At 44.5% G+C, this 22,685-nt stretch overlaps 1 protein-coding gene and 1 pseudogene across 1 annotated transcript; both read right to left on the bottom strand.

The window, feature by feature from the left end:
* Window positions 1-688: 688 nt before the first annotated feature.
* On the bottom strand, window positions 689-10,518 carry LOC116358933 (zinc finger protein 501-like). Its single transcript, XM_031811372.1, has 2 exons — window positions 9,705-10,518; window positions 689-1,620 (listed from the first exon to the last, which is right to left on the bottom strand). Exons 1-2 carry the CDS (start codon window positions 10,282-10,284, stop codon window positions 881-883), a joined length of 1,320 nt encoding a protein of 439 aa, XP_031667232.1. The 5' UTR covers window positions 10,285-10,518; the 3' UTR covers window positions 689-880.
* Window positions 10,519-14,929: 4,411 nt separating this feature from the next.
* Window positions 14,930-19,323, bottom strand: LOC116358837 (histone H3.v1-like; annotated as a pseudogene).
* Between the last annotated feature and the right edge of the window lie 3,362 nt (window positions 19,324-22,685).

Below are 22,685 nucleotides of genomic sequence, written 5' to 3' on the forward strand. Positions count from 1 at the left end.
ATTTCTGTAAATTGATGTGGCTCTCTGCAAAACCACTGCATGTTTTAGAATTACTGAACGTAACGTGCCAATGTAAAATTAGATTTTTTAAATATAAATATGCACTTTAGCGAACAAAACATACATGTATTGTGTAACATGAAGTCCTATGAGTGTCATCTGATGAAGATCATCCAAGGTTAGTGATACATTTTTATCTCTATTTGTGCTTTTTGTGATGCCTCTTTGGCTGGAAAAATGGCTGGGTTTTCTGTGACTTGGGGGTGACCTAACAATCGTTTGTGGTGCTTTCGCTGTAAAGCATTTTTGAAACCAGACACTGTGGCCGGATTAACGAGAATTTTATCTTTAAAATGGTGTAAAATACTTGTATGCTTGAGGAATATTAATTATGAGATTTTTGTTGTTTTGAATTTGGCGCCCTGCACTTTCGCGCTCCCGTCCCACATGTCTCAGAGAGGTTAAAGCCACACTGTAAGATCAGCAGTGGGCCAACAATGCAAATGTAAACAATGGAACAAATGCATCACATCCAAAGATCACTTGATTATCTGTAGTGCTGGAGGAATGACACACCCAGATAAACACACACACATAGAGTTTAATAAATGACCATTTAAACACATGGAATCTGATATGCTCTATATTCAAACTGACAGACTCCATATTCAATTCATGTTTTCTAATAAAAACAAACAAATATATGTTTGAGTACACTTTGCACCATTTAATTTCATGTGGTATAAACAGGTAAACACATTATCAGGCAACAATATAAGAACTATGTATGTTCTCTGATGAATTTTAAGTTAATGTGAAGTGAAATATCAATATACCCACTAGGAGAAGAAATTAAGTCAATGTGATGTGACATAACAATTTACAAACTAGGGGAAGGCTTCTTTCCTCCTGCGTGGATCCTCACGTGACTTTTAAGTGACCGTGATGAGGAATAGGTCTTTCCACAGTCTGAGCATTGGTAAGGCTTTTCTCCCGTGTGGATTCTCTCATGTACTTTCAGGTGTGCTAACTGGGTAAAACTTTTTCCACACCGGGAGCACCGATGAGGCTTATCTCCTGTGTGTGTCCTCTCATGTCTTTTTAGGTTCCCTAACTCTGTAAAACCCTTCCCACACTGGGAGCAGTGGAAAGGCTTTTCTCCTGAGTGTATTCTTTTATGTTTTTTCAGGTTCCCTAACCGTGTAAAACTCCTTTCACACTGGGAGCAGTGGAAAGTCTTATCACCTGTGTGTGTCCTCTCATGTCTTTTCAAGCTTGCTAACAAGGAAAAACTATTTTCACACTGGGAGCATTGGAAAAGCGCATCTCTTGTGTGGATCCTCTCATGTCTTTTCAGGCTTGCTAACAAGGAAAAACTCTTTCCACACAGAGAGCATTGGTAAGGCTTCTCCCCTGTGTGCATTCTCTCATGTGCTTTCAGGTGCCCTAACTCTGCAAAACTCTTTCCACACTGGGAACATTGAAAAGGCTTCTCTCCTGTGTGCAATGTCCTATGCACTTTCAGGGACCCTAACCGGGTAAAACTCTTTCCACAGTGGGAGCAGTGGTGTCGTCTTGCTGATTTGTACGTCTCTGGTTCCTCTGAGTCTGGTCTTTCTCCTGCCAAAAGACAGAGTATTTATTTAAGTAGAGAGAGACCTGAATGAAACCTCCATGTGACAAAACTGACTTCCTTTGAAGTTTAATCCAAATCAGAGCCGGGTTTCCAATCATTTAATAATTTAAACAATTATTTGTTTTTAAAAACAACTGTAGAACATGGTGCTTGCACTGCCACAGGCCTACTTCTATGTGTAATCAGGCCAGGTAGCCTACAGGCCTACTTCTATGTGTAATCAGGCCAGGTAGCCTACAGGCCTACTTCTATGTGTAATCAGGTCAGGTAGCCTACAGGCCTACTTCTATGTGTAATCAGGCCAGGTAGACTACAGGCCTACTTCTATGTGTAATCAGGTCAGGTAGCCTACAGGCCTACTTCTATGTGTAATCAGGTCAGGTAGCCCAGAGGCCTACTTCTATGTGTAATCAGGCCAGGTAGCCTACAGGCCTACTTCTATGTGTAATCAGGCCAGGTAGCCTATAGGCCTACTTCTATGTGTAATCAGGCCAGGTAGCCTAGAGGCCTACTTCTATGTGTAATCAGGCCAGGTAGCCTACAGGCCTACTTCTATGTGTAACCAGGCCAGGTAGCCTACTTCTATGTGTAATCAGGCCAGGTAGCCTACAGGCCTACTTCTATGTGTAATCAGGTCAGGTAGCCTACAGGCCTACTTCTATGTGTAATCAGGCCAGGTAACCTAGAGGCCTACTTCTATGTGTAATCAGGCCAGGTTGCCTACAGGCCTACTTCTATGTGTAATCAGGTGAGGTATCCTACAGGCCTACTTCTATGTGTAATCAGGCCAGGTAACCTAGAGGCCTACTTCTATGTGTAATCAGGTCAGGTAGCCTACAGGCCTACTTCTATGTGTAATCAGGCCAGGTAGCCTACAGGCCTACTTCTATGTGTAATCAGGCCAGGTAGCCTACAGTCCTACTTCTATGTGTAATCAGGTCAGGTAGCCTACAGGCCTACTTCTATGTGTAATCAGGCCAGGTAGCCTACAGGCCTACTTCTATGTGTAATCAGGTGAGTGTCTTTACGCAAGATTGACAGGAGCGCTCCAAAAAAACTTGTAAACGCAATGAAATAAACACTAACTAGCCTAGACAGTGCTCTCGGCAAACAACGTGTCCATGACAACGGTAAGACTGTAGTAACATAGTGAATGCATTAACAGAAATTACCGTAACCAAACTAACATTGTATATTAGAAATGATGGTAATTAACGGTAAATGTACTACTGGTGATACTAGCGTGACATTAATACTATGCCTGCCAGTCTCTCTTGGCTAAGAGTTGAGGAGAGACTGACTGCATCACTTCTTCTTTTTATAAGAAACATTCATGCGTTGAAAATCCCAAATTGTTTGCATAGTCAACTTACACACAGCTCTGACACACACACTTATCTCAACAGACATGCCACCAGGGGTCTTTTCACAGGCCCCAAAATCGAAAACAAATTCAAGAAAATGTACAGTATTATATAGAGCCGGCCTCTACAATGACAGGCCTCTACAATGGCCTCTACAATGGATTAATCCACTCAGACAAGCCTCTACAATGGATTAATCCACTCAGACAGGCCTGAATCAGCCAGGTGTCTCGTGTGCCATACTTATATATATATATATATACTTGCCACTGCTTGACTAAAATAATCTCGGTCGACCAACAGTCTTTCGACCAAACAATTGACCAGACGACTAAATGGGGTCAGCCCAACTCTAAAGGCTCCACAACCCGCCATCCATATGGCGTCTCCGACCACATTCTCAGATCAACCATAAAATGAACGTAATACTTATATTAGTCTCTGCCGGCAGCTATTCACCTGACTGACATCTAGAAGTGACCAGGTATTCACCTGACTGACATCTAGAAGTGACCAGGTATTCACCTGACTGACATCTACAAGTGACCAGGTATTCACCTGACTGACATCTACAAGTGACCAGGTATTCACCTGACTGACATCTACAAGTGACCAGGTATTCACCTGACTGACATCTACAAGTGACCAGGTATTCACCTGACTGACATCTACAAGTGACCAGGTATTCACCTGACTGACATCTACAAGTGACCAGGTATTCACCTGACTGACATCTACAAGTGACCAGGTATTCACCTGACTGACATCTACAAGTGACCAGGTATTCACCTGACTGACATCTACAAGTGACCAGGTATTCACCTGACTGACATCTACAAGTGACCAGGTATTCACCTGACTGACATCTACAAGTGACCAGGTATTCACCTGACTGACATCTACAAGTGACCAGGTATTCACCTGACTGACATCTACAAGTGACCAGGTATTCACCTGACTGACATCTACAAGTGACCAGGTATTCACCTGACTGACATCTACAAGTGACCAGGTATTCACCTGACTGACATCTACAAGTGACCAGGTATTCACCTGACTGACATCTACAAGTGACCAGGTATTCACCTGACTGACATCTACAAGTGACCAGGTATTCACCTGACTGACATCTACAAGTGACCAGGTATTCACCTGACTGACATCTACAAGTGACCAGGTGTCATTTGTTTGTTTAGGGGATCCACCTGCTGCAAACAAGGTAAATCCGGGGGGCGGATATAACGAACAAACAACTGTTCATGACACTAATTCGCTAAGATCAGGGGCAATTAGAACTCAGATCAAGAATATAAATGTTCTGATCTTTGATCAATGCTGGGAATGCAATAAGTGGATAAATGCTAATTAACAAAATAAAAAGGTCAGTAAACAGTGTTTACCCTCTGCTACTTCCCTGTTTATTTCACATTGTTTGTAACTTATTCTGTACATAATGTTGCTGATTGAAAAGAGCATCTAGATATCAGAACAGCGATTACTCACCTCGAACTGGACAAAGATTTTTTTCTTTACTGAGTCCAACGCAAAGTGCTTCCCCAAACTGCTTCCCCTAAACCAGGCCCAAATCCCCGTCATTCGCACAAAGAAAAGACGGATAATACAGGGGGCGGAGATCGGGTTGCCTTGTGAGAAGTCGTCGGTGAGTGGGTAACCCGCCTCTACCTTACATTCTATTGGCCAATAGAGTGGGTAACCCGCCTCTACCATACGTTCTATTGTCCAATAGAGTGGGTAACCCACCTCTACCATCCGTTCTATTGGCCAATAGAGTGGGTAACCCGCCTCTACCATCCGTTCTATTGGCCAATAGAGTGGGTAACCCACCTCTACCATACGTTCTATTGGCCAATAGAGTGGGTAACCCACCTCTACCATCCATTCTATTGGCCAATAGAGTGGGTAACCCGCCTCTACCATCCGTTCTATTGGCCAATAGAGTGGGTAACCCACCTCTACCATCCGTTCTATTGGCCAATAGAGTGGGTAACCCGCCTCTACCATCCGTTCTATTGGCCAATAGAGTGGGTAACCCACCTCTACCATACGTTCTATTGGCCAACGTGCTGGAGAATAAACTGGATGAGCTCCGTTCGACATGATCCAACGCTGTAATATCTTATGTTTCATGAGTCGTGGCTGAACGACGACATGGATAATATAGAGCTGGCTGGGTTTTCCGTGCATCGGCAGGACAAAACAGCTACGTCTGGTAAGACGAGGGGAGGGGTGTGTGTCTATTTGTCAATAACAGCTGGTGCCTCATGTCTAATATTAAAGAAGTCTCAAGGTATTGTTCGCCTGAGGTAGAGTACCTCATGATGAGCTGTAGACTAAACTATATATTCATAGTTAATTTTCTCATGATGAGCTGGAGTTGCACACTATCTACTAAGAGAGTTTTCATCTATATTATTTGTAGCCATCTATTTACCATCACAAACCAATGCTGGCACTAAGACCTCACTCAACGAGCTCTATAAGGCCATAAGCAAACAAGAAAATGCTCATCCAGAAGTGGCGCTCCTAGTGGCCAGTGACTTTAATGCAAGCAAACTTAAATCCGTTTTACCTCATTTCTATCAGCATGTCACATGTGCAACCAGAGGGGGAAAAAAACTCTAGACCACCTTCACTCCACAGACAGAGACACATACAAAGCTCTCCTTCACCCTCCATCTGGCAAACCTGACCATAATTCTATATTCCTGATTCCAGCTTACAAGCAAAAACTAAAGCAGGAAGTACCAGTGACTAGCTCAATACGGAAGAGTTCAGATAACATGGATGCTACTAGGGATGCACGACATATCAGTGAACATATCGGAATCGGACAATATTAGCTAAAAATGCCAACATCGGTATCGGCCCGATGTCTAGTTTAACACTGATGTGCAAACCCGATGTCAAAGCTGACGTGCCATTCCTATATAACGTAGGTAGATGACGTAGTGAGGCCACGTAATAATTTTGCGCTACACGTGCAGCACAGCATTCCTAACCTAGCCCACAATGTCTGCTGTGTGGATCGAGCAGTCAACAAGTCCAGCAGTCATTTGAAAGAGTAAGAACATTTCAGCGAGACAACTCAAAAGGCGAAATCCATTAAAGCCAAGATAATGGAATTCATTGCCCTTGACAATCAACCGTTCTCTGTCGTGGGTGATGTTGGCTTTCGCCGACGGGTGGAGGAGCGGTACACACTACCAAGTGAGTTCTTTTTTCCGGTGTGGCCCTACCGGAGTTACACAGTAATAGCGTCACTGCTATTAGCTTCAAGACATACATACTATGGAACGCCACTTGGGTCTTTGCGTGTCAAAGAATATACAGTAGCACTGTCAAAGCTGTACAAAAAACGTCTGCAAACAAGAAAACACCGGCCAGGAACGATGTGTTTACAATACCGCCTTGGTAATAAAGCAGAATTTGTTCGCCTGCAACTTCTGGGGTAGCTAGCTTTAGCTAGCATCAATACAACCATCCTGAAAACAATGACCAGTAGAAACTGCAGTAATTTTCATTATTCTTAGCAATGATTTAGGTAGTGTCCTTGTAACTATTAGCTAGGTTGCCACTTGTTGTTCGCCTATTGAAATTGAACTTTATTTCATGAAAATAAATAGCTAACCAGCTACTTAACCCTGTTGCCCAAAGCTAAATTCATCTGACTAGTGAGGTTCGACAGTACCGGGTTATATGTTGTGAAGCTAGCCACAATAAGGATTAGGCACAATAGTGGAATTTGCAGTTTGCCTTCCAAATAAAAGTATGTAATTGACAGTAATGCAAATTAATACAAATAGTAGAATTATGCCATACTTTTATTTTGAAGGCTAACCGCAAAGTCCACTAATGCGGCTAATCCTTCTTGTGGCTAGCTTCACATAGATGGGTCCAACCACCATTAATCACATAAGAACTGCCTTATAAATTGGGGTTATTTTAGATGATGACACCGAGCTATATAGTTAGCTAGCTAACTATAGCTACTGAAACAGATTGTCGTTTTGCTGTGTTTTTGGGGAAGAACATTGTTTGCATCCATGAGCTAGCTAGCTTTTTTTAAATGTCCAGCACTGTAGATGCCCGAGACAACTTTACCAGCATCATAGCATATGTATCGATGAATCGTTGTGACAAACTAAATTCGAGTGATCAGTGTAATCAATGTGTAATAACTACGTTAAAACAATTAGTGAACACGTTAAAATATTATGTGACGTCATATTCAGGTCCTGATTGGTCAACAAGCTTATTGGACACGTCAAATAGTGTTATTTGACATGCAAAGACCCAAACTGCGTTCCATTAGTATGAGAAATCCTGGTTGAGAATGAAACGACTTAACAACGAAACAGGAAGTAAGAAATAGGTTTTGATTATGTTTACTGGCCAACAAAATAACTTTTTGGTCAGTGTGTTGTGTGTGTGTAACCTTTATTTAATTAGGCAAGTCAGTTAAGAACAAATTATTTTTTTCAATGACTGTCTACCATGGCCAAACTCGGACGACACTGGGCCAATTGTGCGCCACCCTATGGGACTCCCAATCACGGCCGGATGTGATACAGCCTGGAGTCGAACCAGAAACTGTAGTGATGCCTCTTGCACTGAGATGCAGTGTCTTAAACCATCCGCACATCTGCACCGCGCTAAAGGCTAGAGCTGTCAAGGAGCGAGACACTAATCCAGAAGCTTATAAGACATCCTGCTATGCCCTAACACTATGCCCTAACACAAACCATCAAACAGGCAAAGCGTCAATACAAGATTAAGATTGAATCCTACTACACCAGCTCTGATGCTCGTCGGTGGTGGCATGGCAGGGCTTGCAAACTATTACAGACTGCAAAGGGAAACCCAGCCGCGAGCTGCCCAGTGACGCGAGCCTACCAGACGAGCTAAATGCGTTTTATGCTCGCTTTGAGGCAAGCAACACTGAAGCATGCATGAGAGCACCAGCTGTTCCTGGATGACTGTGTGATGACGCTCTCCGTAGCCGCTGTGAGCAAGACCTCTAATTAAGTCAACATTCACAAGGCTGCGTGGCCAGACAGATTACCAGGAAGTGTACTCAGCGCATGTGCGGACAACACCTATTCCCCCTCAGGAGACTGAAAAAATTTGGCATGGGTCCCCAGTTCCTCAAAAGGTTTTCCAGCTGGATCATTCATCACCGCCTGGTATGGCAACTGCTCGGTATCCGACCGTAAGGCGCTACAAAGGGTAGTGCATAGGGCCCAGTACATCACGCCATCCAGGAACTATATACCAGGCGGTATCAGAGGAAGGCCCAAAACATTGTCAAAGACTCCAGTCACCCAAGTCATAGACTGTTCTCTCTGCTACCGCACGGCAAGCTGTACCAAAACGCCAGGTCAATCTCCGAAGGGCTCCTTGGCAGCTTCCACCCACAGGCCATAAGACTGCTGAACAATCAATCAAATGGAAACCCAGACTAGTAGAAAAAGTATGAAGGGAAGCGCTACTAAGGTACTCAATAGTACATTTTGGTAGATAGAAGGTGCTCTTTGGTAAAAGGGGTAAATTGGTCATCAAAAAAGAAAGGAGGACCAAGGCACTCTTCATATAATCGATTAAAATGCCTTTTTATGGCATTTTCAATAGAAATAAAGTTTTAAAAATCTGACGCATTTCGGCTGCATGGCCTTCGTCAGGGAGTACAAAGAAATAAACCCAGACTATTTACATTGACACCACCCCCTACCTACATGTACATTTACACTGCTGGTGCTCACTGTTTGTCTATGCATGGTCACTTTACCCCTACCTACATGTACAAATTGCCTGGACTGGCCTCCACCCCCGCACATTGACTCGATGCCGGTGCCCCCTGTATATAGCCTCGTTATTATTATAATATATATATTTTTACCCCATTTTCTCCACAATTTCGTGGTTTCCAATTGGTAGTTACAGTGTTGTCTCATCGCTGCAACTCCCATACGGACTCCGGAGAGGCGAAACACAACCCAACCAAGCCGCACCGCTTCTTGACACAATGCCCACTTAACCCGGGAAGTACCAACGTGTCGGAGGAAACACTGTGCACCTGGCTACCGTGTCAGCGTGCACTGCGCCAAGACTGCCGCAGGAGTCGCTAGTGCGCAATGGGACAAAGACATCCCTGCCAGACAAACCCTCCCCTAACCTGGACAACACTGGGCCAATTGTGCGCCGCCCCAGGGGTCTCCCGGTCGCGGCTGGCTGCGACAGAGCCTGGACTCGAATCCAGAATCTCTATCGTTATTGTTATTTTATTGTGTTACTTAGAAACATTTTTTTTTACAATAGTTTATTTTCTAAATATTTTCTTAAGTCTTTTTCTTTTACTTCATGGTTTGTTAAGGGCTTGTCAGTCAGCATTTCACGGTAAGATCTACACCTTTTGGAATCGGCACATGTGACAAATAATATTTGATTTGATTCCGTCTGTGTTGTTTGCTGTTAAAGCAGTGGAAAAACAATGGGGGAGGTCAAAGTTTGTGGTAGGCTATATACAATTAATTTAAAAGTAAAAAATGCATGTCCCTTTAACAATTCCTACAGTCCTGAACAATATATTCATGTGTAGAACTCCAGTAGAATGCCCCTTTAAAACCACACACACACATTAGCTTAACAAGGGTAGTTTATGCCCCTGTTTTTAATCCAATACTCACTGGTGTTAATCAGATCGTCTGTCTCCTCCTCCTCTCCTTCCTCCTTGTCTTTGTTTGAGAGAGCCCCCTCCTCCTCTCTAAAAGTTTCTTCCTCTTTTTTTACTGTCACGTCACCCTCTTCTTCCTCTTTCAATGAGATGGCCTCTTCCTCCTTTTTCATTCTTAAAGGTTCTACCTCCTCTTCCTCCTTTTTGATTCTTAAAGATTCTACCCCCTCTTCCACGCTGATATCCTCATCTTCCTCCTTTTTAATTCTGAAAGCATCCAACTCCTCTTCTTCCACTGTGACAGCCTGTATCCCCTCTTCCACTCCTAAAGTGTCTTTCTCTTCTTTCACTGTAACATCCTCCTCTTTCAATGTGAGAACCTCCTCTTCCCGTTTCATTCCACAAGGTTCTTTCTCTTTTTTAAATGTTATAGCATTCTCTTCCTCCTGCTTAAATCTAAACACGTCTTCATCTCCTTTCATTGCAATATCCTCATGTTCTTCTTTCACGACAAAGTTCAGCCCCAGAGATTCTTTCTCCGTGCAACAGACCTCTTCTTCTTTAGCAGGGGTGGAGTAGCTAAGTGAGCTCATGGTCAGGGCATGTCAGCTAGCGACTAGCCTAGTGATTGGCTCAGAAATAACCTTAACCTTATTTGCCAATGTAACAAGTAAATTATGTTCATTTAACCAGTAGATACTCAAACAGAATTGTGTTTAAAACACTGAGATGAATATATACAAACAATGGCAAAATAAGCTTCAATATTACGTTTTGTTTTGGCTAGCGAGAAAGTTGAATCAGTAACCGTGTTGTTATTGAAGTGTCCTTTCCCGTCCACTAGATTATACGTCACTGCAAGAGGCACAATCTGAAAGACTCACGTCGCCATCTGCTGACTGGAGTGGGTAACGCAGTTTAGAAAAATATTCACTACGTTGTTTATTCTGTCGCAAGTCATTGCAAAACAACCAGATCTCATGTTTTCTCTTACTTCTTACCAGTACTTTTCTCTATGCAATTAAATTGTTTATTTGATTTGTAATGAAATATTATCTTATGTTGTTGTTGTCTATATCAGTTTTGTAAACTGTCATGTATTTTTGTGTTTGTGCATTTAAAAAAAATGCATTTTCCAAAAATGCATGTACCAATCACAGATTGCCCCTTTAACAATTCCTACAGTAGTGAACAACACATTAGTTCAACAAGTGCCGAGTTTGTGCCCCTGTTTTTATGACACAACTAACTGGTGTTAATCTTCCTCTCCTCCTCCTCTTACACTCCCAAAATGTATTTCCCCTTCTCTTTCATTGAGATGTCCTCCTCTTCCTCTTCAAAAGGTTCTTCCTCTTCTTTCACTACAACATCCTCCTCTTCTTCTTTCAATGTGATATCTTCTTCCTCCCCCTCTTCCTCGTCCACTGTAACACCCTCTATCTCCTCTTCCTCATCCACTGTAACACCCTCTATCTCCTCTTCCTCTTCCACTGTAACACCCTCTATCTCCTCTTCCTCTTCCACTGTAACACCCTCTATCCCTTCTTCCACTGTAACACCCTCTATCTCCTCTTCCTCGTCCACTGTAACACCCTCTATCCCTTCTTCCACTGTAACACCCTCTATCCCTTCTTCCACTTCCACTGTAACACCCTCTATCCCTTCTTCCACTTCCACTGTAACACCCTCTATCCCTTCTTCCACTTCCACTGTAACACCCTCTATCCCTTCTTCCAATGTAACACCCTCTATCCCTTCTTCCTCTTCCACTGTAACACCCTCTATCCCTTCTTCCTCTGTAACACCCTCTATCCCTTCTTCCTCTGTAACACCCTCTATCCCGTCTTCCTCTTCCACTGTAACAGCCTCTATCCCTTCTTCCACTGTAACACCCTCTATCCCTTCTTCCTCTGTAACACTCTCTATCCCGTCTTCCTCTTCCACTGTAACAGCCTCTATCCCTTCTTCCACTGTAACAGCCTCTATCCCTTCTTCCACTGTAACACCCTCTATCCCTTCTTCCACTGTAACACCCTCTATCCCTTCTTCCACTGTAACAGCCTCTATCCCTTCTTCCACTGTAACACCCTCTATCCCTTCTTCCTCTTCCACTGTAACACCCTCTATCCCTTCTTCCTCTGTAACACCCTCTATCCCTTCTTCCTCTGTAACACCCTCTATCCCTTCTTCCTCTGTAACACCCTCTATCCCTTCTTCCTCTGTAACACCCTCTATCCCTTCCTCCTCTTCCACTGTAACACCCTCTATCCCTTCTTCCACTGTAACACCCTCTATCCCTTCTTCCACTGTAACACCCTCTATCCCTTCCTCCTCTTCCACTGTAACACCCTCTATCCCTTCTTCCACTGTAATACCCTCTATCCCTTCCTCCTCTTCCACTGTAACACCCTCTATCCCTTCTTCCACTGTAACACCCTCTATCCCTTCCTCCTCTTCCACTGTAACACCCTCTATCCCTTCTTCGTCTTCCACTGTAACACCCTCTATCCCTTCTTCCACTGTAACACCCTCTATCCATTCTTCCACTGTAACACCCTCTATCCCTTCCTCCACTGTAACACCCTCTATCCCTTCTTCCACTGTAACACCCTCTATCCCTTCCTCCTCTTCCTCTGTAACACCCTCTATCCCTTCTTCCTCTTCCTCTGTAACATCCTCTATCCCTTCTTCCTCTTCCTCTGTAACACCCTCTATTCCTTCTTCCTCGTCCACTGTAACACCTTGATCCCTTCTTCCACTGTAACACCCTCTATCCCTTCTTCCACTGTCACACCCTCTATCCCTTCTTCCACTGTAACACCCTCTATCCCTTCTTCCACTGTAACACCCTCTATCCCTTCTTCCACTGTAACACCCTCTATCCCTTCCTCCTCTTCCTCTGTAACACCCTCTATCCCTTCTTCCTCTTCCTCTGTAACATCCTCTATCCCTTATTCCTCTTCCTCTGTAACACCCTCTATCCCTTCTTCCTTGTCCACTGTAACACCCTGATCCCTTCTTCCACTGTAACACCCTCTATCCCTTCTTCCACTGTAACACCCTCTATCCCTTCTTCCACTGTAACACCCTCTATCCCTTCTTCCACTGTAACACCCTCTATCCCTTCTTCCACTGTAACACCCTCTATCCCTTCTTCCACTGTAACACCCTCTATCCCTTCTCCCTCTTCCTCTGTAACACCCTCTATCCCGTCTTCCTCGTCCACTGTAACATCCTCTATCCCTTCTTCCTCTGTAACACCCTCTATCCCTTCTTCCTCTGTAACACCCTCTATCCCTTCTTCCTCTGTAACACCCTTTATCCCTTCTTCCTCTGTAACACCCTCTATCCCTTCTTCCTCTTCCTCTGTAACACCCTCTATCCCTTCTTCCTCTTCCTCTGTAACATCCTCTATCCCTTCTTCCACTGTAACACCCTCTATCCCTTCTTCCTCTGTAACACCCTCTATCACTTCCTCCTCTGTAACACCCTCTATCCCTTCTTCCTCTTCCTCTGTAACACCCTCTATCCCTTCTTCCTCTGTAACACCCTCTATCCCTTCTTCCTCTTCCTCTGTAACAACCTCTATCCCTTCTTCCACTGTAACACCCTCTATCCCTTCTTCCTCTGTAACACCCTCTATCACTTCCTCCTCTGTAACACCCTCTATCCCTTCTTCCTCTTCCTCTGTAACACCCTCTATCCCTTCTTCCTCTGTAACACCCTCTATCCCTTCTTCCTCTGTAACACCCTCTATCCCTTCTTCCTCATCCACTGTAACACCCTCTATCCCTTCTTCCACTGTAACACCCTCTATCCCTTCTTCCTCTTCCACTGTAACAGCATCTCTCTCCTCTTCCTCTTCTTTCAATGTGACAGCCTCCTCTTCCTCCTTTTTTTCATTCTGAAAGCTTCCTCTCCTTTCAATATTTGGTAGCGCTTCATTTGAATGTCTGTTTTAGTACAAATATTGTAATAAATTACAATAATTCATAGTTATGCTGTAATAGTAACATCTAACTGGTGGTAATTGCTGTCTGTAATTACAGGGTTGTAACAATGAATGCTTGTCACCGTGCTTATTACGAATGTTAAAGTTTCCGCTAGCATCCTAACCGCATCTTTTTGACCAATTGAAATGATCTGATCAAAACATGGGAGTTTTTGCCACCAAGGATCGTGACACGTCTTCAACGGTCACATGGGACAGGAATGATGGAATGGCGATTTTTCACAAAGTAATTGACAGACTCTAGCATGTTTACATTCCAAGAACAATTGGATTCTTAAAAAGAACAACGTGCACCACTTCGACACTGGAGGACGGAGTTCGGGAAACGCTGGGTTGAAAATCAAATACCAATAGGGAGCCACTGTAACAGTATAACTTTAGACCGTCCCCTCGCCCATACCCGGGCGCGAACCAGGGACCCTCTGCACACATCAACAACAGTCACCCACGAAGCATCGTTACCCATCGCTCCACAACACCCTTGCAGGGCAAGGGGAATCACTACTTCAAGGTCTCAGAGCAAGTGACATCACCGATTGAAACGCTATTTAGCGCGAACATCGCTAACTAAGCTAGCCGTTTCACATCCGTTACACCACTATGACGTGCTCACATGTTGGCAGTACCCGCGTTTAACCACTAGATGGCCTCCGTGCTCCACGGTAAAGTTGTCCCCCTCTGCACGAGTCTCTCAGCAGCACTGCAATGTGGGGACTTTCAAAGTCAGTTGGCATGCAATGTTTTTCTTCGCTACATAGTGACAATTCTCCATGCCAACACTATTATTGGGACTCTTTGCCCTTATATCATCACTATCACTCATTACTCCTAGTGTATTTTCGCCTCCTTTGTAAAACCTTTCACTGTTCTACTCTGGGCATACTAATATACATCTAATCGCATTCTAGTGGTCACATCCCTCTCTCTAGCACATCATATTGAAGCTAGAATTCCGCCGAGTAAAACGTGCAATACGCAGCTTTTATTTCTATGTGACCCTTTATTTAACTAGTCAAGTCAGTTAAGAACCAACTCTTATTTACAATCACGGCCGGTTGTGATACAGCCTGGAATCGAATCACGGTCTGTGGTGACTCGAGAGCAGGGAACACGACGTGTTCGTCAACAACATACATGGTGGGAAATGTAGAGGGGCGTGTAGAAATTGAACAATTGTGCCTTTTTTGACGGAAATATTTGGGATATTTTGGAGATCGGGTCATCGTTTAAGCGCGCTCTCCGCGAATATGGCGGGCCTGCTGGATGTCCTTGGACATGATGTCACCCTCTTGGCGTGGATGGCGCACAGGTTGGTGTCCTCGAACAGGCCGACCAGGTAGGCCTCGCTAGCCTCCTGCAGGGCCATCACGGCGGAACTCCGGAAGCGCAGGGCGGTCTTGAAGTCCTGACCAATTTCTCTCACCAGGCGCTGGAAGGCCAGTTTGCGGATCAGCAGCTCAGTGGACTTCTGGTAACCTCGGTTCTCTCTCAGAGCCACGGTGCCGGGCCTGTAACCGTGAGGCTTCTTCACGCCGCCGGTGACCGGGGCGCTCTTGCGCGCAGCCTTGGTGGCGAGCTGCTTCCTGGGTGCTTTGCCACCGGTGGACTTGCGAGAGGTTTACTTGGTTCTGGCCATGGACGCATTGTACGATACACAGAGAGAAACTGGCGGGGAAAAGCGCTGAGCACAGAACAACTGAGATGCACTGCAGCAGGTAACGTCCATTGTAAACTACATTAAACCACATCCACTGAGCACGTGCGCCGTCCATTGTAAACTACATTAAACCACATCCACTGAGCACGTGCGCCTGTTCACACAACTATGTGGAGATACGGCCCAGCGTCGTCCGGGTTCCGCAGGTATAGGCCGTCATTGTAAACTACTTTAAACCACATCCACTGAGCACATGCGCCTGTTCACACAACTATGTGGAGATAGTTGTAACAGCCTCTATCCCTTCTTCCACTGTAACACCCTCTATCCCTTCTTCCTCTGTAACACTCTCTATCCCGTCTTCCTCTTCCTCTGTAACACCCTCTATCCCTTCTTCCACTGTAACAGCCTCTATCCCTTCTTCCACTGTAACACCCTCTATCCCTTCTTCCACTGTAACACCCTCTATCCCTTCTTCCTCTGTAACACCCTCTATCCCTTCTTCCTCTGTAACACCCTCTATCCCTTCTTCCTCTGTAACACCCTCTATCCCTTCCTCCTCTTCCACTGTAACACCCTCTATCCCTTCTTCCACTGTAACACCCTCTATCCCTTCTTCCACTGTAACACCCTCTATCCCTTCCTCCTCTTCCACTGTAACACCCTCTATCCCTTCTTCCACTGTAATACCCTCTATCCCTTCCTCCTCTTCCACTGTAACACCCTCTATCCCTTCTTCCACTGTAACACCCTCTATCCCTTCCTCCTCTTCCACTGTAACACCCTCTATCCCTTCTTCGTCTTCCACTGTAACACCCTCTATCCCTTCTTCCACTGTAACACCCTCTATCCATTCTTCCACTGTAACACCCTCTATCCCTTCCTCCACTGTAACACCCTCTATCCCTTCTTCCACTGTAACACCCTCTATCCCTTCCTCCTCTTCCTCTGTAACACCCTCTATCCCTTCTTCCTCTTCCTCTGTAACATCCTCTATCCCTTCTTCCTCTTCCTCTGTAACACCCTCTATTCCTTCTTCCTCGTCCACTGTAACACCTTGATCCCTTCTTCCACTGTAACACCCTCTATCCCTTCTTCCACTGTCACACCCTCTATCCCTTCTTCCACTGTAACACCCTCTATCCCTTCTTCCACTGTAACACCCTCTATCCCTTCTTCCACTGTAACACCCTCTATCCCTTCCTCCTCTTCCTCTGTAACACCCTCTATCCCTTCTTCCTCTTCCTCTGTAACATCCTCTATCCCTTATTCCTCTTCCTCTGTAACACCCTCTATCCCTTCTTCCTTGTCCACTGTAACACCCTGATCCCTTCTTCCACTGTAACACCCTCTATCCCTTCTTCCACTGTAACACCCTCTATCCCTTCTTCCACTGTAACACCCTCTATCCCTTCTTCCACTGTAACACCCTCTATCCCTTCTTCCACTGTAACACCCTCTATCCCTTCTTCCACTGTAACACCCTCTATCCCTTCTCCCTCTTCCTCTGTAACACCCTCTATCCCGTCTTCCTCGTCCACTGTAACATCCTCTATCCCTTCTTCCTCTGTAACACCCTCTATCCCTTCTTCCTCTGTAACACCCTCTATCCCTTCTTCCTCTGTAACACCCTTTATCCCTTCTTCCTCTGTAACACCCTCTATCCCTTCTTCCTCTTCCTCTGTAACACCCTCTATCCCTTCTTCCTCTTCCTCTGTAACATCCTCTATCCCTTCTTCCACTGTAACACCCTCTATCCCTTCTTCCTCTGTAACACCCTCTATCACTTCCTCCTCTGTAACACCCTCTATCCCTTCTTCCTCTTCCTCTGTAACACCCTCTATCCCTTCTTCCTCTGTAACACCCTCTATCCCTTCTTCCTCTTCCTCTGTAACAACCTCTATCCCTTCTTCCACTGTAACACCCTCTATCCCTTCTTCCTCTGTAACACCCTCTATCACTTCCTCCTCTGTAACACCCTCTATCCCTTCTTCCTCTTCCTCTGTAACACCCTCTATCCCTTCTTCCTCTGTAACACCCTCTATCCCTTCTTCCTCTGTAACACCCTCTATCCCTTCTTCCTCATCCACTGTAACACCCTCTATCCCTTCTTCCACTGTAACACCCTCTATCCCTTCTTCCTCTTCCACTGTAACAGCATCTCTCTCCTCTTCCTCTTCTTTCAATGTGACAGCCTCCTCTTCCTCCTTTTTTTCATTCTGAAAGCTTCCTCTCCTTTCAATATTTGGTAGCGCTTCATTTGAATGTCTGTTTTAGTACAAATATTGTAATAAATTACAATAATTCATAGTTATGCTGTAATAGTAACATCTAACTGGTGGTAATTGCTGTCTGTAATTACAGGGTTGTAACAATGAATGCTTGTCACCGTGCTTATTACGAATGTTAAAGTTTCCGCTAGCATCCTAACCGCATCTTTTTGACCAATTGAAATGATCTGATCAAAACATGGGAGTTTTTGCCACCAAGGATCGTGACACGTCTTCAACGGTCACATGGGACAGGAATGATGGAATGGCGATTTTTCACAAAGTAATTGACAGACTCTAGCATGTTTACATTCCAAGAACAATTGGATTCTTAAAAAGAACAACGTGCACCACTTCGACACTGGAGGACGGAGTTCGGGAAACGCTGGGTTGAAAATCAAATACCAATAGGGAGCCACTGTAACAGTATAACTTTAGACCGTCCCCTCGCCCATACCCGGGCGCGAACCAGGGACCCTCTGCACACATCAACAACAGTCACCCACGAAGCATCGTTACCCATCGCTCCACAACACCCTTGCAGGGCAAGGGGAATCACTACTTCAAGGTCTCAGAGCAAGTGACATCACCGATTGAAACGCTATTTAGCGCGAACATCGCTAACTAAGCTAGCCGTTTCACATCCGTTACACCACTATGACGTGCTCACATGTTGGCAGTACCCGCGTTTAACCACTAGATGGCCTCCGTGCTCCACGGTAAAGTTGTCCCCCTCTGCACGAGTCTCTCAGCAGCACTGCAATGTGGGGACTTTCAAAGTCAGTTGGCATGCAATGTTTTTCTTCGCTACATAGTGACAATTCTCCATGCCAACACTATTATTGGGACTCTTTGCCCTTATATCATCACTATCACTCATTACTCCTAGTGTATTTTCGCCTCCTTTGTAAAACCTTTCACTGTTCTACTCTGGGCATACTAATATACATCTAATCGCATTCTAGTGGTCACATCCCTCTCTCTAGCACATCATATTGAAGCTAGAATTCCGCCGAGTAAAACGTGCAATACGCAGCTTTTATTTCTATGTGACCCTTTATTTAACTAGTCAAGTCAGTTAAGAACCAACTCTTATTTACAATCACGGCCGGTTGTGATACAGCCTGGAATCGAATCACGGTCTGTGGTGACTCGAGAGCAGGGAACACGACGTGTTCGTCAACAACATACATGGTGGGAAATGTAGAGGGGCGTGTAGAAATTGAACAATTGTGCCTTTTTTGACGGAAATATTTGGGATATTTTGGAGATCGGGTCATCGTTTAAGCGCGCTCTCCGCGAATATGGCGGGCCTGCTGGATGTCCTTGGACATGATGTCACCCTCTTGGCGTGGATGGCGCACAGGTTGGTGTCCTCGAACAGGCCGACCAGGTAGGCCTCGCTAGCCTCCTGCAGGGCCATCACGGCGGAACTCCGGAAGCGCAGGGCGGTCTTGAAGTCCTGACCAATTTCTCTCACCAGGCGCTGGAAGGCCAGTTTGCGGATCAGCAGCTCAGTGGACTTCTGGTAACCTCGGTTCTCTCTCAGAGCCACGGTGCCGGGCCTGTAACCGTGAGGCTTCTTCACGCCGCCGGTGACCGGGGCGCTCTTGCGCGCAGCCTTGGTGGCGAGCTGCTTCCTGGGTGCTTTGCCACCGGTGGACTTGCGAGAGGTTTACTTGGTTCTGGCCATGGACGCATTGTACGATACACAGAGAGAAACTGGCGGGGAAAAGCGCTGAGCACAGAACAACTGAGATGCACTGCAGCAGGTAACGTCCATTGTAAACTACATTAAACCACATCCACTGAGCACGTGCGCCGTCCATTGTAAACTACATTAAACCACATCCACTGAGCACGTGCGCCTGTTCACACAACTATGTGGAGATACGGCCCAGCGTCGTCCGGGTTCCGCAGGTATAGGCCGTCATTGTAAACTACTTTAAACCACATCCACTGAGCACATGCGCCTGTTCACACAACTATGTGGAGATACGGCCCAGCGTCGTCCGGGTTCCGCAGGTATAGGCCGTCATTGTAAACTACTTTAAATCACATCCACTGAGCACATGCGCCTGTTCACACAACTATGTGGAGATACGGCCCAGCGTCGTCCGGGTTCGGCAGGTACAGGCCTGTCATTGTAAATAAGAATTTCTTCTTAACTGACTTGCCTAGTTACATTTAAAAACAAACAAATCTATCATGTTTATGTTCCTAGCTCCAACAGTGATATCATGTTTATGTTCCTAGCTCCAACAGTGATATCATGTTTGTGTTCCTAGCTCCAACAGTGATATCATGTTTATGTTCCTAGCTCCAACAGTGATATCATGTTTGTGTTCCTAGCTCCAACAGTGATATCTCTCATGTGTGTGTTCCTAGCTCCAACAGTGATATCTCTCATGTGTGTGTTCCTAGCTCCAACAGTGATATCTCTCATGTGTGTGTTCCTAGCTCCAACAGTGATATCTATCATGTTTATGTTCCTAGCTCCAACAGTGATATCTATCATGCTGTGTGTTCCTAGCTCCAACAGTGATATCTATCATGTTTGTGTTCCTAGCTCCAACAGTGATATCATGTTTGTGTTCCTAGCTCCAACAGTGATATATATCATGCTGTGTGTTCCTAGCTCCAACAGTGATATCTATCATGTTTATGTTCCTAGCTCCAACAGTGATATCTATCATGCTGTGTGTTCCTAGCTCCAACAGTGATATCTATCATGTTCATGTTCCTAGCTCCAACAGTGATATCTATCATGTGTGTTCCTAGCTCCAACAGTGATATCTATCATGTTTATGTTCCTAGCTCCAACAGTGATATCTATCATGCTGTGTGTTCCTAGCTCCAACAGTGATATATCATGTTTATGTTCCTAGCTCCAACAGTGATATCTATCATGCTGTGTGTTCCTAGCTCCAACAGTGATATATCATGTTTATGTTCCTAGCTCCAACAGTGATATCTATCACGCTGTGTGTTCCTAGCTCCAACAGTGATATCTATCATGTTTATGTTCCTAGCTCCAACAGTGATATCTATAATGTTTGTGTTCCTAGCTCCAACAGTGATATCTATAATGTTTGTGTTCCTAGCTCCAACAGTGATATCTATCATGCTGTGTTCCTAGCTCCAACAGTGATATCTATCATGCTGTGTGTTCCTAGCTCCAACAGTGATATCTATCATGCTGTGTGTTCCTAGCTCCAACAGTGATATCTATCATGTTTATGTTCCTAGTTCCAACAGTGATATCTATCATGTTTGTGTTCCTAGCTCCAACAGTGATATATATCATGCTGTGTGTTCCTAGCTCCAACAGTGATATCTATCATGTTTATGTTCCTAGTTCCAATAGTGATATCTATCATGCTGTGTGTTCCTAGCTCCAACAGTGATATCTATCATGTTTATGTTCCTAGTTCCAATAGTGATATCTATCATGCTGTGTGTTCCTAGCTCCAACAGTGATATCTAACTTGTGCTTGAGTTCCTAAAAAGTCAGATCCACTCCATGTATTATTAGGACCTGCCCTGGAGCAGCCATGTTGACGTCATGACCAGGGTCCCTTTAACCAAAGCAGAGCTACTGGGCATCTACATCAGCTACGTATCAAATCAAATCACGTTATTGGTCCATACACATTTTGTAGAAGATGTTATTGGTCCATACACATGTTGTAGCAGATGTTATTGGTCCATACACATGTTGTAGCAGATGTTATTGGTCCATACACATTTTAAGCAGATGTTATTGGTCCATACACATGTTGTAGCAGATGTTATTGGTCCATACACGTGTTGTAGCAGATGTTATTGGTCCATACACATGTTGTAGCTGATGTTATTGGTCCATACACATTTTAAGCAGATGTTATTGGTCCATACACATGTTGTAGCAGATGTTATTGGTCCATACACGTGTTGTAGCAGATGTTATTGGTCCATACACATGTTGTAGCAGATGTTATTGGTCCATACACATGTTGTAGCAGATGTTATTGGTCCATACACATGTTGTAGCAGATGTTATTGGTCCATACACATTTTAAGCAGATGTTATTGGTCCATACACATGTTGTAGCTGATGTTATTGGTCCATACACATGTTGTAGCAGATGTTATTGGTCCATACCCATGTTGCAGCAGATGTTATTGGTCAGAACACATTTTTAGCAGATGTTATTGGTCAGAACACATTTTTAGCAGATGTTATTGCGGGTGTAGTGAAATGCTTGTGTTCATAGCTCCAAACAGTAGTATCTAACAATTCACAACAATTCCACACAAATCTTAAAAGTAAAAGAATGGAATTAATAAATATATAAATATTAGGACGAGTAATGTCAGAGTGGCGTTGACTAAAATACAGGAGAATAAAATACAGAATATATACATTTGAGATGAGTAAAGCAGTATGTAAACATTATTCAAGAGACCAGTTGTAAGACCAATTCTGGAGTCTGTTTTCCCTGGCTGTCACCCTAGCATACCATGATCACATCCTGACCTCACTCAAACCCTGACCGTTCAAGCTGGAGAGTGTCCAGAAGAGACCCCTGCAGCAGAATCCTTCTAGGCTGGTCGTAACTGTACACCAGCTACCGGGAAGCACTCATGTAAGACAGGAGCAGATCTGCCTGACATTTTGTTTAAAATTGTTTTTATTTTTTATTTCACCTTTATTTAACCAGGTAGGCAAGTTGAGAACAAGTTCTCATTTACAATTGCGACCTGGCCAAGATAAAGCAAAGCAGTTCGACACATACAACGACACAGAGTTACACATGGAGTAAAACAAACATACAGTCAATAATACAGTATTAACAAGTCTATATACAATGTGAGCAAATGAGGTGAGATAAGGGAGGTAAAGGCAAAAAAAAAGGCCATGGTGGCAAAGTAAATACAATATAGCAAGTAAAACACTGAAGAACTTCCAGTTTACAGACTGGCTCCCTCCAACCAGAGAGAAAACTGAACACTCCCTGTCTCCGTGACAACAAACAGGCTGCTATCAGACTCTCCCGTTCCGTACTTCACTAA

The sequence above is a fragment of the Oncorhynchus kisutch genome, unplaced genomic scaffold (assembly GCF_002021735.2).
Source record: "Oncorhynchus kisutch isolate 150728-3 unplaced genomic scaffold, Okis_V2 Okis01b-Okis20b_hom, whole genome shotgun sequence".
Classification (NCBI taxonomy): Eukaryota; Metazoa; Chordata; class Actinopteri; order Salmoniformes; family Salmonidae; genus Oncorhynchus; species Oncorhynchus kisutch.